Source organism: Chrysemys picta, chromosome 20, assembly GCF_011386835.1.
Source record: "Chrysemys picta bellii isolate R12L10 chromosome 20, ASM1138683v2, whole genome shotgun sequence".
In the NCBI taxonomy this organism is placed as follows: Eukaryota; Metazoa; Chordata; order Testudines; family Emydidae; genus Chrysemys; species Chrysemys picta.
Genome location: NC_088810.1, coordinates 13,362,673 through 13,380,468, shown reverse-complemented (window position 1 = coordinate 13,380,468; position 17,796 = coordinate 13,362,673). Strand labels below are relative to the sequence as shown.

Genomic DNA, 17,796 nt, shown 5'->3' with positions numbered 1-17,796 from the left:
GGATCATTCTGGAGGATAGGTTGCCAGGAGAAAGAGAGGGCATTGCACTGCTCTGGATTCCCTCCGGATGGCGCCCCAGCCCCTGGCATCACAATACTTCAGTGTGTGCCATCAAACAAAACTGAAATGGGAGCCTCCCTCTCCCAGCAGTGGCCAGAGACAGACAGCTGCTAGGTCACTCCTACCTGCTAGGTCACTCCAAACCTTGACTCTGGGAGCCAGCCTTACCCCGCTCTGCTGTCAGAACCCCCACTCCTGGGCTGTTCACGCACAGCCTCTGGCATTTAAGCTGCTCCTTTGATAGTGAAACCGAATAACACTAGCCAATATCTCTGGTCCCAGACAACCCAAGGAACCTCCGTCTTGCAGTGTCCAGTTATGCCCACTGGATGCTGCAAACTTATATGAGTTCATCAATTTAACAAAGAAATTGATATGTACCAGGCTTGTTATCCCAAGGGGAGTCTCTGACACGCTTCAAACCAAACTCACTGCTCCAGGTAGAATAAACAAACAGATTTATTAACTATAAAGATCGATTTTAAGTGATTATAAGTCAAAACATAACAAGTCGGATTTGGTCAAATGAAATAAAAGCAAATCGCATTCTAATCTGATCTTAACACTTTCAATGTCCTTCAGTTGCTTGGTGTGGTGTCTGTAGACGGAGGTGGAAGAGAGAGCATGGCAAACGTCTCTCCCTTTTATCATGTCCTTTCTTCCCTCTTGGCTTTGCCCCCCCTTCAGAGTCAGGTGAGCATTACCTCATCCCAGTCCCAAACTGACCAAAGGAAAGCGAGTGACTCACTCAAAAGTCTATCAGATTCTTTTGTTGCTGCCTAGGTCAGCGTCCTTTATTCCTGTGAGGCTGGGCTGGGTTTGTCCCATACATGCCTTGATGAGGTGTAAACTGCCCCTCTGCTCTTAGAGAGTTTTTCCCTGGGCTTTCTTTAAACCATGAGGATACATTTTCAGCCTCATAACAATATACATGAAATTACAACCTATAACATTACTGTAATATTAATTATTCAGTACATCATGAACCTTCCGAAGACACCCGACATGACAAACTTTGCATTGGATACCACACAATCATATCATAAGGATGAACATGGGGGTGCTGGGTGTTCCCCCCGAGGTACAGAGTGTCACAGAGGTTACACAGACAGACCCGGGAGCACAGGGAACAGGGACTGCGCAGTAGTCACAGCCCAGCAGCCACCATCCAGCCTTTTGTAGGCAGCAGGCCTAGCTGGGGCTTGGAGAGGTTTAAGGCTGAGAACATGGTGGTTTTGCTTGTCCATGGCATAAGGGCAGGTGGGGGAGGGAGTGAGAAGGTGCTTCTGGGATGAGCTAACTGATGGGTGCTGAAGGCTGCATCATTACTAGGGGGAAGGGGGAATGGTGATGGCTCAGTGCCATCTAAAAGAAGAGTTAGTTGGGCAGGCCATAGCTGGGAAGGGCTGACATGTTGTTTGTGTTCAGTGCCGTGGAGGAGGGGGGACCAGCATAGGGAGGCACAGGGGGGTGACCCGCTGAGCCCAATGAGCTAGGCAATGATCTGGCAGTAGCTTTTCGAAAGGGTTTAAGGGGGGAAGATGGGGTTTGTCAAGACCAGAGAGGAGGAGGAGGATGTGGTCATGAAGGTGAGAGACGATGAGGGCCTGGGCCAGAGACACAGCTGTGTGGCCAAACGACAGGCTGGGTTTTAGACACACCAGGCTGGAAGGAGAGATATGATCCAGACACAGCATGGATGTCTAGAGAGAGGGACAAGTCAAAGGCAATACCCAGGTTATGGGTGTGATGGCGATGGCAGGGGACCGAGAGAGCAGGGTGCTGGGAGGGCTTGGGGGACAGGTTAAGTGTTCTGTTTTGGCCAGGTTGAGATTCAGGGTTTGTCTTCAGGGCACAGTTAACTCGAGCTCCCTATGCTCCGGTGACTCCTCTCGAGTCAGCCCAGCCCACGTGAGAGCAGCCCCGCTGTGCACGGGCGCCTATATGGACATGCAGAGCACCAGCTGGAGGGTACCCAGGCAGCCCTGTCCCCTGTGTTGCCAACTCTCATGAGTTTTTCATGAGTCTCATGATAATTATTGTTTTCCTGAAAGCCCCAGCTCCTGGAGCCAAGTGGAGATGTGATGACTTCAGCCTTTATTCTTAAAGAAAAAGTCAGTTTCTGGCCCTCATGGCTGTAGAGAAAGCGTTAAAATGTGACCCCCATGCACACCAGAGGTTCAAAAAGCAGAAAGCAAATCAAAAGCACCCCAATATTATTTACAGACTCGCAGGATTTTAAAGCCAATCTCGTGATTTTTGGTGAGCCTGACTCATGCTTTTTGAACATTTGGGATTGGCAATTCTAGCCCTGGCACATGCTGTGCTGGCACTCGGAGGGGGCCTGGGTCAGCATGGGTCCTTCGGTGATACAGCCCTGCCCCGAGAAGCAGCAGGGGCCCCAGGCAGCAGTGCAGCACGCCGAGGCCCTCTGACAGCCCCAGGAAGAAGTCAAGAAACTCATAGAAATGGCAGCTGGCATCGAGCAGCTGCCTCCGCACCAGTGAGTCCAGGAGCAGAGCTGTCCCATACAGCACCCAGAGAAGGAAGAACAGACACGTCACCCCGACCCGCAGCTGACAGTCACTCTTGCGCCATGTCAGCATTGCCTTGGCCACGCCCAGTGCGGCAGGGAGCAGAATGAAAACAGCCAGGCAGGATGTGACGTGGGCCAGGTGCCACCAGTGCTTGTCCCTCATCATACACAGCTCCTGCGGGTGCCCCTCCGTCCCACTCAGCAAGGCAGCTGGCACTGCCAGGAGGATAGCTGCCACCCAGAGAGCCACAGCCATGCACCAGTGGTGCCGGCTGGGAACCCATTTGTCCCACATGGCACTGCATGCACCGGCAGCTACCAGCAGCCCTTCAGCAAAGAGGCTCCCATACCACAGCATGTACGCCACCTTGCAGAGCCCGTCACCAATGACCCAACCTTGGCTGATGCCTGCAGCAAAAAATGGCAGCATGGCTGTGAAGATGGTGGTGCCAACCGTCAGCTGGAACAGGGAGGCTCTGCCAAGGGGCCAGCCCCAAAGACCCCAGCAGTTGGCCAAGGCCACCACCAGGGCCAGGTTACTCAACAGGCCCAGGGCACAGACTACAGCCAGGAAGTTGAAGGCATGACTGCGAAAGAATGAACAGTAGCCACTCTGGCAGGGTGCAGCGGCCAAGATGTCATTAGTGTCATAGTCGTAGGAGTAATTCGCCGTCATGTTCTCAAAGCTGTAATCGCTTGTGTTCAGTTCCAGGCGGCTGGACTGGAAAAGAGAAACATCAGGTAGTTCAGCCCTGTGTCCCACCCAGCAAGTATTCCTTGACCACTGGGCGGCACTGTGTGCCCCAGGGGTTCACTCACAGGGTGATGGGGGTGCATTCCTTGGCCACCAGGTCCCGATGCAAGCCCCAGGAATTCACCTATTGGGTATTGGAGGATGGGGTTCTCTGGACTCCAGGCAGTTCTGTGGATACCAGGGTTTATACGCCGGGTGCTGGAGGGAGGTGTCATTCTTGGGACACCACATGAGGCCAGCATGGGAGTTGAGTAGGGATTACTTTTTCTTTCCCCCCCCCCGCCCCTCCCCAGAGTTTATTGGGGCATGTGGCTGTAGGCCTTGGGCAGGGTTGTGCTGCTGAGTTGGGTGGTGCCTTTTGCTGGGTGATGGCTCTGCTCAGGTGAGCTTACTGATGCAGTACCAGGCCCCTCCACCTTCAGGCTCACTTTAGGGAAAGGAGCAGGAACTACTGGGGCACAAGAACAAGGGGTTGGTATGAAATGCATGTGTGAGCAAAATTTGGAATGTCCATCCCGTGGAAAATTCCAACATCCCCACATTCCCCACAACCTCAAATGAGGCAAAAATGATGAAATTTTCCATGGAACAGACTTTCTGAAAAATTTCAGTTCCAAAATGTGGCAATGTTTTCTTTCAACATATCCAGTCAAAATGAAACAATGCAATATTCCTGAAATCAAAACGCTTCATTGCAACATTAAACTGCATTTTCCCATAGTGACACATTGCATTATGGGAGTTAAGTTCAGCAGTCTGATACTGCTGTTCTCCCTTGACCCAACTACATTTCCCATAATGAACCTGAATCATGTGATTCCCATGATGCACTGTGCAGCTCAGTCAGATTGCCTTATGAGCAATGTAGTCCTCCAGGGAGCCTGGCTCATAGAAGAGAATGGGGGCCAGGACTACAGCTCCCATAAGTAGGGCCCTACCAAATTCACGGTTCATTTTGGTCAATTTCACGTTCATAGGATTTTTAAAATAATAAATTTCATGATTTCAGCTATTTAAATCTGAAATTTCACAGTGTTGTAATTGTAGGGGTCCTGACCCAAAAACGAGTTGTGTGTGTGTGTGTGGGGGGGGGATTGCAAGGTTATTGTAGGGGGGGTTTGCAGTACTGCTACCTTTACTTCTGCACTGCTGCTGGGCAGCTGGAGAGTGGCGGCTACTGGCCTGGAGCCCAGCTCTGAAGGCAGAGCTGCCGCCAGCAGCAGCGCAGAAGAAAGGATGGCATGGTATGGTATTGCCACCCTTACTTCTGCGCTGCTTAGGGTTACCATACGTCCAGGTTTTCCCGGACATGTCCGGCTTTTTGGGCCTCAAATCCCCGTCCGAGGGGAAATCCCAAAAAGCTGGACATGTCCGGGAAAATAGGGAGGGAGGGCCCGGTGCTCGGCCGGGGCCGCTGGGGCTGGAGCCGGCAGTGCGGGGCCGGGCCGGGGCCGGCGGTGCTTGGCAGGGGCTGGGGCCAGGGGTGCTGGGCCGGGGGCCGGGCCGGGGGATGGCTCGGTGCTGGGCCGGGGCCGGAGCCAGCGCGGTACTCGGCCAGGGCCGGAGCTGGGGCTGGGGCCAGCGCAGTGCTGGGCCGGGGGCCGGGCCGGGGGCCGGCGTGGTGCTGGGCCGGGGGCCGGGCCGGGGCTGGAGCTGGGGGCGCGGTGCTCAGCCAGGACCGGAGGCGCGGTGCTCGGCCGGGGCCAGGGCCGGGGCCGACGTGGTGCTCGGCCGGGGCCGGGGATGCGGGCACTTGGCCAGGGGCCGGTGCCCCAGGGCGCGAGCCGAGCCGGGCAGGAGACGCCGGGGCCAGAGCCTCTTGGCCTGGGCCGGCCGGCCACCGGAGGGAGCCGCTCAGCCAGGGGGGCCGGACTGGGCCGCGCCGCACCCCGCCCCAGCCCCAGCTTACCTGCTGCCTCCCTGTTTCAGGCTTCCCGGGAACATTTGATTCGCAGGAAGCAGGGGAGGGGGAGGAGCAGGGGGCGGAGCGTTCAGGGGAGGGGGCAGAGTTGGGGCGGGGCTGGGGGCGGGGCTGGGGCAGAGTTGGGGCGGGGCCGGGGCCCCATGGAGTGTCCTCCTTTTTAAAAATTAAAATATTGTAAGCCCTCAGTCAGCAGCCACCACTCTCTGGCCGCCCAGCTCTGAAGGCAGCAGTGCAGACGTAAGGGTGGCCTGGTATGGTATTGCCACTCATACGTCTGCACTGCTGCTACCAGGATGCTGCCTTCAGAGCTGGGCACCCAGCCAACAGCTGCCACTCTCCAGCCACCCAGCTCTGAATGCAATGCAGAAGTAAGGGTTGCAATACCGTGCCCCCCCCAAAATAACCTTATGACCTGCCTGCAACTCCCTTTTAGGTCAGGACCCCCAATTTGAGAAATGCTGGTGTCCCCCATGAAATCACACAAAAGACCACATTTCACAGGGGACACCAGATTTCACGGGGGAGACCAGATTTCACAGTCTGTGGCGCGTTTTTCATGGCCGTGAATTTGGTAGGGCCCTACCCATAAGGCAACGTGACAGAGGGAAACAGTTTAATGGGCCATTTAAATCAATGAAACTTTCCAATTTGGCTTGGAATGACCTGCAATGAACTGTCGTATTTCAGTTTACTTGACAGAAAATTGAAAATTTTCAGTACAATCAACATTTTCCTGCGAAGAATTTCAATTTTTGAGGAAACTGCATATTTCTGTCAGAAAATCATTGCACCAGAATATTCCCAACAAACTCTACTTTACAAGGTGCACCATGGAGATCCCTGCTCTGTCCCGGAGATCCCTGCTCCATCCCAGAGATCCCTGCTCTGTCCCGGAGATCTCTGCTCCATTGAGCAGGTTGTTGGTCACCCAGACACGGAGACTGTGCAACACTTCCTGCTGCTGGCAAGCACTCTGGTCATACGTGTGAGCAATAAGTGTTGCACAGTCCAGCCTGTGGAACCCTCTGGCTTGCGCCATTGTGTTTGGACAAGGAGTTTGAAAGGCTGCGCTCCTATGTCTTGGTCTCTGACCAAGTTCTGCACTGATGGCTCAGAGGGAGCCTCCTCACACCCATTTGCCACATCTGAGTGTTGCCAACTTAGCAACTTTGTCACTAGATTTAGCGACTTTTTGGTTTCCCTAGCAAGAAAATAAGTGTCAAAGTGACCAGTGACAAATCTAGCGACTTTCACTGCTAATTACAGTGACATTCAGATCCTGTAGTAAGGGCTTCATCCCTGGAGGCACGGTGCCCCCCATCCCATTGGGGCACATGGCCCTGTCTCACTCCACCCCACCTTCCATCCGTGCGGCTCTCCTCGCCAGCTAACCTGCCTTGCCCGCCCAGCCCGCTTCATTAGCCAGCTTTCCCTGCCTGACAGGGTGTGCTACCTACTACGGAGCAGAGAGAAAGAACATTTGGGTAAAAACAAGCTCTGGCTAATGTGCTGCTCTTTCCAAAGTGCACCTGGCTTTAGCAAAGTATTTAATTAGCCTCCACAAACTTATTTTCCTTGCCTGCAGATTCCAGTGATCTCAGCCCAAGAAGCCCTGGAATGCAATTCCTTCTGAGGACATGCTTAATTGAGACATGATGACATTGACTTGGTGTACGGCAGAATGTAGTAAGAAGAGCACGGAATGGATTTTGTTAACACTATTGATCTGCTTGTGAATGATTTTATGACTATACTCGCCAGGGCACATATATATATATATATATTCTCTGTTGAATTCTCTGGACATTTTGTTTAGTGATACTTTTGTCTCCTTTTGAGTGCTTAAACAGCTACATCTAGCAACTTTTCAGGGTTTGTCTGGTGACTTCCTGCTATGTGGAATTGGCAACACCGCGAGAGTCTGATTCCAGCTGCCATGGGGTGGAGTTCGACTCCTGGTGCCTCCTCAGTTATGCCCCATTTACCTGGCTGTCCCACTCAGATTCAAACACAGGGTTGTTTCATAGCGAGACGTTTCTCTGTACGAAGCCACATCGCTTAGGGGTAGGGTGACCAAATGTCCCGATTTTATAGGGACAGTCCCGATTTTTGAGTCTTTTTCTTATATAGGCTCCTATTAGCCCCACCCCCGTCCCGATTGTTCACATTTGCTGTCTGGTCACCCTACTTGGGAGCCTGCCTGAAGGAGCCCCCATGGGCCCCCCTGAAATGTCCCACCTGGCCCTGCAGCGCCATCACTCTAGGTCTCTCACAGACTGCCGCGCCAGGAGGAAGTCCTCCTATTTGTCTCACTCTCACACAGCTTCTGTCTCTGGTTCCTTTTGGCCTCCATAAGGTCACAAATCCCTGTCCTCTCAGTGTGTCCTTCTCACTGGCTTTTGTGCCAGTCCACTGGGATGCTCCCAGGTCTTCAGTTTCAGGCCAGGCTGACCCTTTTCCTATCCCCTTTTCCACAGACACTTTTCCCCCTAGCTGCATATATGGACCCCGCATTCAAAAACTCCTCTCTGCAGAGACAGCAAGACATAAACCACTAGGAGCCAGATTTATTGGCTGTTTATAGTCGCCTTTGCATTCAATCACTAGGAGCCAGGTTTATTGGCTGTTTATAGTCGCCTTTGCATTCAATTTTCTCCTGCAATATTCACACAAAATAATTGTGTTTGTGTGGACATGGGCAGTCCTGGCTTGAAAGGTGCAGTCACACATCCTAGTACCTGCTGTTTGATTAATCACCGCAGTGTTATGCTTTTGGACTGGGGTTTTTGGCAGCACTGAGCTGTGTGTCCCATCTAGACCACATGTAGGCACTGGGCCAAGTTCAAAGACGAATCCAGTCTGATGTAACTTACCCTTTCTCTCAGCCCCTTCAGCATGTCACCCCAACTCCTAGCCTGCTACTCCCATGCCCCTCTGCTTCCATATCACCTCTGACCATGGCCCTCTCAATCTAACCAGCTTGCATTGTGACCTACCCCAGCTGAGTCCCCTTTTCTCCTTGGTAAGAAGGTCGGATGGTGCCTGAGTCAATGCGAGGAGCTGTTTTCTGCGTAGGGTGACCAGATGTCTGGATATAAGGGGCTTTGTCTTATATAGGACCCTGTTACTCTCCCTGCCCCCATCCTGATTCTTCATACTTGCTCTTTGGTAACCTGAGTTCTGCCCGCATTTACACCCATTCAGTGCCACAGTGAGGAGCTGAGGGCATGGGAGTCTAAGTCACAGCCCCTCGCACCTCACCTCTGAACATCACCCTCTGGAGAAGTGTGGAATGGGCTCGGGGGAGACAGCCAAGGGCCTGTATCTGGACTAGGGAAGGGGCAGTGTGGAGGTCTCCAGGCTGTCTAATGAGAGTGGCGGAGTGGGAGAGGTCTCTGTGGTCAGAGCAGAGGCTGGGGCTTCTAGGCCATACGTGGACAGGAGTGTGAGATGTTGTAGCCAGTGGGCCATGCTGGGTAGCTGGGATGGGGGCCGGGGAGAGGGTTGAATCTCTGGTCTAAGGCAAGACATTTGTGCCCCTAACGAGAGGCTGAGCTGGAGGATGGGCCCTGGGCTGTGTGTGTGTGTGGGGGGAGACGGCCCACACTGGAAAAGCTGGTGGGTTCAGGAGAAGGCTACTGCTTTGTGGGCTGAGGCCAGGCTGGCCCCCAGGCAGAATTATAGCTGTGACGGAGACAAAGCTTCTTTGCCAACATTTATTATTATAGCCACTGTCTCGTAGCCAGGCTGCTTAGAATTAATGGAGCTTATTTACAACCATCGCTGTGTCTTAAGCAAGTTTGTTATCTGAGTGTGACATTCATTATGTGTGAGGCAGGTGGAGAGGGGCCTGGGGGCTTACCTGCTGGCACAGTCCAGGGGAGGGGGAAGCTGGTGTGAGGGACGGAGGGGCAGACAAACACCATGAAACAAGCAGTGATCACCTGGCGTCTGATGCTGGGTGAGGAAAAGGTGTCTCTTGGCTACACTCGACTGGAGGTAACAGCTATAAATCCCTTTCAAAATGAGGCCTAGAAATGGCCTCTCCTAACATCCCATTGCAAGCTGAGCTCTGGCAGGCAGCAGCTGGGACCGTCTCACTGAGCCGATGTTTTGTGACAAGGTCTGGAACCTCCGCGAGTCAGTGATGGACAGTCATTGACACCGGTCTCTACATCACCTTAGAGCCCATCTAATCACCAACTGAGTGGGGCAGCGAAGTTTGTTTTTTAACCCTAATTCAACACCAGTTTGTGTTACTGTACGGTAGAGCGTGAGGAGTGGTGTTTTCACTTAAAAGATGTTTGTCTAGAACTTTAACTCCATTGTCACAGAGTTTTTGTTTGATAATTTTCTTAGTTTTTAGAAAGATTTTTTAACTGTAGAGTGTGAAACCTGAAGATGGTGCTGTTGCAATTTGGATCTAGGAGCAAACTGGCTTTCGCTGCACTCCAGTGGCGCAGGCTGTGTGGACAGTCATAGAGTGCGGCCAGGAGATTCCATTTCCTTACAGCACAAATCGCCAGTGTTGTGCTCTCTGGGCACCTCACAATGTTAACGCTTAGCGTGGAGATTCGACATAGCCCCTGGGAGCTGGAATCACCTCCTCCACCCAGTTCCCCAGGTCCTTCCGCCCTAACAGGGCCAGCTGCTGCAGCAGAACCGGCTGCAGGCAGGAAGGCAGCCATGCAATCAGGAGTTCCCCTTGTCTCTACCTAATTGGCCTGTGATTTATGACCTGTGACACAAGACAAGAACAATGGCCTGGCCTCTCATCATCCACAGTGGGAACAAATGGCCTCATTTCCCAGCACAAAGTGAACCCTCCTTGGCAGGATGCTGGGCTCAGTCCAACGGCCAGTGGTGAAATCCTAGAGGAAGATTCCCCTCAGAGGTGGCCCCGACTTGGCGTCACCCATCAGACGGGATTGCTGAGGCCATTTGAGATAGGAACAGAACAGCTCGGCAGTGAAGCACGGGGGGGCCAGCAATGCCTGGCACTGTGGGGAGCAGGGCAGCCGGGGGTCACACAGAACTGGGTCTGGCTTTGGCTGTTTGGAGTATCTCTGGATACAGGGTGTTAGAGAGCCCAGGACAGGGATCTCACCACCGAAAGCACTTCAGACAAGTCCAAACTGGACCCATTCCTGAAAACAGCCTCTCTGCGCTGATGCTGCATCCAGCTGTTGGGGGATCACGGGCCCAATCTGGTGGCCTGACCGAGTTGCTAGTGATCTGCCTGCTGTGTGTGGGAGCCAGGCCTCAGTCTTCCCCATGGCTTCCTGTTTCTCAGCAGAGGAGGCCATAATGAGGGAGGGACCAGGAGGAAGCGGAGGGGGGGAGGGGGAGAGGACGGGGAAGGGACAAGGCAGGCCCAGGTGTGAGGGGAGCCCAGGGATGAGGGGGGCCCAGGTGTAATTGGGGGGCTCATGGACTCAACAGACCCAGGTGTAAAAGGGGCCCACGGGCTAGGGGGGTTCAGGTGTAAGGGGGGCCCAGAGACGCAGCAGGTCCAGGTGTAAGGGGCACCCAGGAACGCAGGGGCCCAGGGACGCAGCAGGCCCTCTTTGTATACAGTAGGAGCTAGAGAAACATGAAAGAAAGCAGAGGTGCTCTACTTAGCAGGGAAGGAGAGCTAATAACTGAGGACAGCAAGATGGCTGGGGGTGTTTTATGCCAATTTTTTTTTTCAGGCTTCATTAAAAAGGTTAATGGTGACCAGATATGCAACAGTATTACTGTTAACAAGAAAGGGGAAGGAACACAAGCTAAAATAGGGCAAGAACTGGTTAAAAAATATTGTGATGCACTGGCTGTATTCAGGGCCTGATGAAATTCATCACAAGGTACTTAACAAACTAGCTGCAGCAATCTCAGAACCATTAGTAATTACCTTCCAGAGCTCATGGAGGATTGGGCCAAAAGAAATCTGATGAGTTTCAACAAGGACAAGTGCAGAGTCCTGCACTTAGGATGGAAGAATCCCATGCACTGCTACAGACTAGGGACCGAGTGGCTAGGCAGCAGTTCTGCAGAAAAGGACTTAGGGGTTACAGTGGACGAGAAGCTGGATATGAGTCATCAGTGTGCGGTTGTTGCCAAGAAGGCTAATGGCATATTGTGCTGCATTAGTAGGAGCATTGCCAGCAGATTGAGGGAAGTGATTATTCCCCTCTATTCGGCACTGGAAAGGCCACCCCTGGAGTATTGCGTCCAGTTTTGGGCCCCCAACTACAGAAAGGATGTGGACAAATTGGAGAGAGTCCAGCGGAGGGCAAAGAAAATGATTAGGGGGCTGGGGCACATGACTTACGAGGAGAGGCTGAGGGAACTTGGCTTATTTAGGCTGCAGAGGGGAAGAGTAAGGTAGGATTTGGTAGCAGCCTTCAACTACCTGAAAGGGGGTTCCAAAGAGGATGGAGCTAGGCCAGGGGTGGGCAAACTTTTTGGCCTGAGGGCCACATCGGAGTATGGAAATTGTATGGCGGGCCATGAATGCTCACAAAATTGGGGGTAGGGGTGCAGGAGGGGGTGAGGGCTCCGGTTGAGGGTGCGGGCTCTGGGGTGGGCCCAGAAATGAGGAGTTCAGAGTGTGGGAAGGGGCTCCAGGTTAGGGTGCGGGGGGGTGAGGGCTCTGGGGTGGGGCCAGGGATGAGGGTTTGGGGTGCAGGAGGGAGTTCCAGGCTGGGACTGAGGGGTTTCGAGTGTGGGAGGGGAATCAGGGCTGGGACAGGGGGTTGGGGTATAGGGGAGGGGTGTGAGGAGTCCGGCTGGTGGTGCAGGCTCTGGGGTGGGGCTGGAGATGAGGGGCTTGGGGTGCGGGAGGGTGCTCTGGGCTGGGACCAATGGGTTTGGAGGGCAGGAGGGGGATCAGGGATGGGGCAAGCTGTTGGGGCATAGGGTGTGTGTGTGAGGGCTCTGGCTGGGGGTGGGGCTGGGGATGAGGTGCTTGGGGTCCAAAAGGGGGCTCTAGGCTGGGATTGAGGGGTTCGGAGGGTGGGAGAGGGATCAGGGCTGTGGGAGGGGATTGGCACGGGTGGGGGGGGCTCAGGGGTGCAGGCTCCAGGCGGGTGGGGGGGGCTCAGGGGTGCAGGCTCCGGGCGGTGCTTACTGCAAGCAGCTCCTGGAAGCATGTCTCCCCTCCGGCTGCGAGGCGTGGCCAGGCGGCTCTGCGCGCTGCCCCATCTTCATTAATGACTTGGATAACGGAGAGGAGGATAGGAGTACTTGTGGCACCTTAGAGACTTAGAGAGGAAGATGTGCTTATAAAATTTGCAGATGACAGGATGCTGGGAGGGGTTGCAAGCACTATGGAAATCAGGAGTAGAATTTGAAAGGACCTTCACAAATTGGAGAATCGGTCTGAAATCAACCAGATGAAATTCAGCGAAGATCAATGCAAAGCACTTCACTTAGCAAGGAAAAATCAAATGCACAACTACAAAATGGGGATTAATTGGCTAGGTGATAGTACTGCTGAAAAGGATCTGGGGTTATAGTGGATCACAAATCGAACAAGTCAATAATGTGATGCAGCTGCAAAAAAGGCTAATATCAGTCTGGGGCATATTAACAGGAGTGATGTATGTAAGCAGGACCGGTGCAACCATTTAGGCGACCTAGGCGGTCACCCAGAGCACTAGGATTTGGGGGGCGCCATTTTCTTCGGCAGCGACCGCAGCGGCCAGATCTTCGGCCGCCCCGGTTGCCGCCGGCGGGGGGGGGGGGGGCGCGGCATGCAGGGGAACTCCCCGCCCCAGCTCACCCCTGCCACACCTCCTCCCCGAGCACGCTGTGGCTGCTTCACTTCTCCCGCCTCCCAGGCTTGCAGTGCCTAAACTGATTGGTGCTGCAAGCCTGGGAGGCGGGAGAAGTGAAGCAGCCACGGCGTGTTCAGGGAGGAGGCGGGGCAGGGGTGAGCTGGGGCGGGGGGGCGGTGCCTCAGGGTGGGGGGTGGGGAGCTGCTGCGGGGGGGGGTGTGCCTCAGGGTGGTGGCTCGGGGATGGGGGGTGGAGGGGGCACAAGGTGGAAGTTTCGCCTAGGGCACGAAACATCCTTCCACCAGCCCTGTATTACACGGGCGGTCATTGTCCCACTCTACTCGGCATTGGAGGATGGTGTTCAGTTCTGGGCACCACATTTTAGGCAGAAATGGAAACTGAAGAAGGTGCAGAGGAAAGCAACAAAAATGCGAAAAGGTTCAGAAAACCGAATGTATGAGGAAAGGTTCAAAAACTGGGCATGTTTAATCTTAAGAAAGGAAGGCTAAGGGGGGACCTGATAACAGTCTTCAAACATGCTAAGGCTGGTATAGAGACGGGGGGGGATCAAGTATTCTCCATGGCCACTGAAGGTCAAGAAGCGATGGGCTAAGTCTGCAACAGGGGAGATTTAGGTCAGATATTAGGAAAAACTTTCTAACACTAAGGGGAGTTAAACTCTGGGAAAGACTCCCAAGGGAGACCCCTCACAGGAGGTTTTTAGCAACAGGCTGGATAAACCTCTGTCAGGGATGGTCCAGGGTCACTTGGTCCTGCCGCAGCGCCGGGGGCTGGGCTAGAGGAGCTCTGGAGGGCTCGTCCACTCTGCACTCCTAGGATGCCATGGCCTAGCCCTCTACAACAGTGGTTTCCAAGCTGTGGCTCGCGGACCCCTGGGGGGCGCAGACTATGTCTGCGATATCCAAAGGGGGGCGCGCCTCCATTCAAAACTTTGTAGGGGTCCACAAATGAAAGAAGGTTGAAAGCCGCTGCTCTGCAGCATGGGCGTTGCACAGGCAGTCACTGCGTTTGTCTCCACTGCAGCAGCTGCCCACAGCTTGTGCCCCGCTGGCATGAGCCTGCTGGCCAGCCGGGAGACTCGCTCCCTGCTGCAGGGCAGACAGAGCCGGTGAGAGTCCTCGGCACAGGGCAGCAGAGACGGACGGATGGAGGAGGAGGGCTTAGGGGGAAGGGATGGGTTGGGGGGACTCTGGCGGCTGGGGAGGGGTGAAATGGGGCAGAGGGAGAATGTGGGGAACAGCCAGGGTGGCCTGGGGTCAGGAACGGATGGGGGAGGCTCAGCGGAGACTCAGGGATAATGTGGGGCCAGAGAGGAAAGTGAGGCGGGGCCAGCCAAGAGACAGGGGCGAATAATAATGGGGTGGAGGAAATGCCAGTGAGAATCGGGGATGGGCTGGAACTGCAGCAGGTGGGGAAGGAGGGACCCTGGGGAAGAGCAAGCTGGCTCTCTGGGGCTTGTTTGCTGTGTCCTTGGCTCCAGGGGGCAGAACTGTCCAGCCTGTGACACTGGGACCCCGCTGGCGTTCAGGCAAGGGGGGCAGAACCAAAGCCAGCCTTGGAGATGGGGTGAGTGTGGGCCTAGGAACATGCCCTTTCATGGTAAGCAGCTAGTCCTGTGCCCAGATGGCCCCTCTGCCTGTCCCCCAGGGCACAGGAGCAGCAGCATCAGGAAGCAGTGTTTTCAGAACTAATGCTTTGATCATCATTTTTACAAAGCCATTTTCCTGGTGCAAAGGTCACAAATCACAGTCAGTGCCTGGCTCAGGGCCCCAGGACAAGGCTGCAGCCAAGCTGCCAGGCAGGCTTGGTGCTGGATGCTTCACAGATGCCATGGCTCATGCAGCCATGATACCAGCCAGCCAGCCACGCTGGGCACAGCTGGTTGCAAAAGCCAGTCTCAAGCCGGTGACAGCAGCTCCCAGCTCTATCTCTGCAGACAAGAATCAGTCTGCCCCACATGATGACCACTCAGTAACCAGGAGATCAGGCAGGGACTGAGGGATCTGTGATGTACCCAGCCAGCTGCCTGGGCTCAATTCACAAGTACAAATGATACTGCAACCCACTGAGCTTCTGTGCTGGATGGGACGAAGGGGGAACCACAAGGTGATGCCTCTGGATAAACTCCCAAACCATCATTGTTGGTGCTCATCCCCATAGAATCCACTCCCAACGGCTTAGGAGTGGCCCAGGACTGGGATGGCTGGGGATTGGGATTGAGAAGCATGGGAAGCCCAGGGAAGCAGGGAGCATCCCTCTCCAGTGTCCCATGTTTGGAGAGCTGTCACTCATTTTTGTCTCACCTGCATTCTCCCCAAACTCGGAGTCTCCTCACTTTACTGGAGGAAATTGCCATCAGAAATAATGACTCTTGAATAGGAGATTCTAGAGTTACTTTCCCTAAAGGAAGGAATCCTGCAGTACCTTCCCCTTCCTGAAGGGAAGCTGGCGTGCTCCGTGGTTTGGGTCTCTGTCCCACTTGGAGCAGGGAGCTGAGTGAGTGAAAAGTGCCTGGCACAAACCATAGGTACAGGGAATCTCTCCCCGGCATTGGCAGGTGGAGAGGGAGGCAGGAGGAGAGCTGGGGTAGGAAATGCTTTCCCATCCAGTGGAAGTCAAGATTTAATTTTTTTCCCATTCCACACCAGCTGGACACCAAGCCCTGCCAACGTTTTCTTGGAAAAACCAGAGAGCGAGCGAGAGCAGCCTTCAAATATCCAATAGTCCAGAGGTTCAGCTGCTCTGCTGGAGTGTGGGGGACCTGGGAGCACATCCCTGCGCTGCCTGGCTTGGCGCAGGGCCTTGAATCTGGGGCTCCCCTCAGTACCCTAACCCCAGGGTCAGTCCTGACTTAAGCAGAACAGCGCAGACAGCCAGGCTGGAGAGAGGCTCCTATAGCCCAGGTTCAAATGTGGGCCAGGGGAGTGCCCGAAGCACTGGGCTGTCAGCGACTGGGGCAAGGCCCTGTCTGGCTTTGACAAGAAATTCCTGCTTGAGCTGAGAAACCTTCCTGGGCAGCTTCACAGAAACCAAGACATTCCTGAGGAAAGTCTCTGTTTCCAGGACTCACCATCTTCCAATGAAAACCTGTTTTGTCAGAAAGCCCTGACCAGCTGTGCTCAGGCGCGAGGAGTGTTAGCCCAGCATGTGTCTGTGTCGGCGGGCAGGATCGAACTGGGGAACTCTGGAGCTTAGTGCCTGAGCTTCTACCGCATGAGCTAAAAACCAACTGGCTGTTAGCTAAGGCTGTAGAGCAGACTCATTTAACTCTCTCTTTAAGTGGTCTTGGCGCCACTAGATGGGACAGAACACCACACCCAGAAGGTGTGTGGGTTACACCTGCACCACTCTGCACTCTGCCTTTGCTCTCAGCCCTTCACCTTCACTACGGAAGCAAATCTAATTTAGGAGGACAGTGTAGGTGGGCAAAGGAGCCCCGGGACTCACCACAGTGATGATGCAGTTCCCCATGGTGTCCGCGTGCGTTGTGGCTGGTACAGGAGAGCTCTCTCTGCCTTTGTCTGTCTGCCCAAGGGGAGGGGACAGGCTGCTGCTACAAGATAAGAGCTGGGATATTAAAAACAAACTTTCTGCTCCAGTGAAACCCCCGGAGTAAAGGAAACAGGGGGAGCCGCACTGCCAGTAAGTGCCTGGAGTCCTCTGCGCAGGAAACACTCCTGAAGGGGTCCAATCTACTGGATATCCTGGCAGGGTCCCCAATGCCAAGGAATGCATCTCTCTTCCAGGCTTCCTGTCTGGATGCCTCATGTACATGTTCCAGGCCCTGAGACAAATGCATGCCAGAGACCTGACCCGACTAATTCCATATCTCAGACTACACGTAGCACCAACCAACAGCCAGATTACAGCCAACCCCACATGGCATCCTTCAGGGTCCAGTTCACTGGCCCGCATGGTGTGGGCACCTGTCCTTCCCTGTTCCTCCCAATCCCACGGCCCTCCCATTCCACCATCACCCTCACCTCTCTGGCCTGTTTGTTTGCTTCTTACCTTAGAAATGTCAGGACTGGTGATCCTGGGCTCCCCTGGTTTGGCTGGAGGACTCATAGCAGAGCTCACCTGTGTATCAGGAGCTTTTCCTCCCCGTTACTCAAAGGGGGAGGCAGGGTTTGGATTTTTAACTCAGACCTCCTTTTCCCAAGTGTGTATTAGTCATTTGAGTTACACAGGCATCTACAAAAGCAAACTCAACCCAAAGTGTGTCAGACAGTCTGATTACATCTCCCTTCCCCACTCTGCTGCTATCTCTCATGTGCCTGGGCAGATGAGATTTGCATTTCTCATGTCAAAAACAAAACCAAACAAAAAGACAAATTCTAAGGCCTTCATAATCCTTATCATCAAACAAGAGACATAAAGGCATAAGCCCCCTCTTCATCCCTTTGCTGGTCAGCTTCAAAATGGTACAGATCTAGGCCCAGATCTCCCCCCCCCACACACACACACATACATTCATGGGGTGTAATCTTCCTAGTGTGCAAAGAGGAGGGTGTGGTTCCTCCAGTAACTCACCCCCCTTGTGAGCCTACCGAAGCCCCCCAAAGGGCTCTGGGCACCGCCAAAATTAATGACTCGTAATTAGCCTTTGAATTTCTGAGTGGAAAAGGAATGTGGCTGTTTGGTGGACAACATGCTGTAGTATTTAGTAATTACACACTAAGCAACTGTATTATTTTGCAATAATTTTATTAAATAAATGAAAGACTTATTCTTTGATTAC

General features: G+C 53.9%; 1 protein-coding gene across 3 annotated transcripts; it reads right to left on the bottom strand.

Moving 5' to 3' along the window:
• Positions 1-501: 501 nt before the first annotated feature.
• Positions 502-17,256, bottom strand: ACKR1 (atypical chemokine receptor 1 (Duffy blood group)). Of its 3 annotated transcripts, XM_065574406.1 has the most exons (3): positions 17,067-17,256; positions 16,503-16,608; positions 502-3,317 (listed from the first exon to the last, which is right to left on the bottom strand). In XM_065574406.1, the coding sequence occupies exons 2-3, from the start codon at positions 16,524-16,526 to the stop codon at positions 2,334-2,336; spliced, it is 1,008 nt and encodes a 335-aa protein (XP_065430478.1). In that variant the 5' UTR covers positions 16,527-16,608; positions 17,067-17,256; the 3' UTR covers positions 502-2,333. The 3 variants fall into 3 exon arrangements, with proteins under 3 accessions (XP_065430478.1, XP_005310905.2, XP_065430479.1); XM_005310848.4 differs by lacking the exon at positions 17,067-17,256 and having other exon boundaries at positions 16,503-17,020; XM_065574407.1 differs by lacking the exons at positions 16,503-16,608; positions 17,067-17,256 and adding an exon at positions 6,288-12,458 and having other exon boundaries at positions 502-6,215.
• Positions 17,257-17,796: the final 540 nt, after the last annotated feature.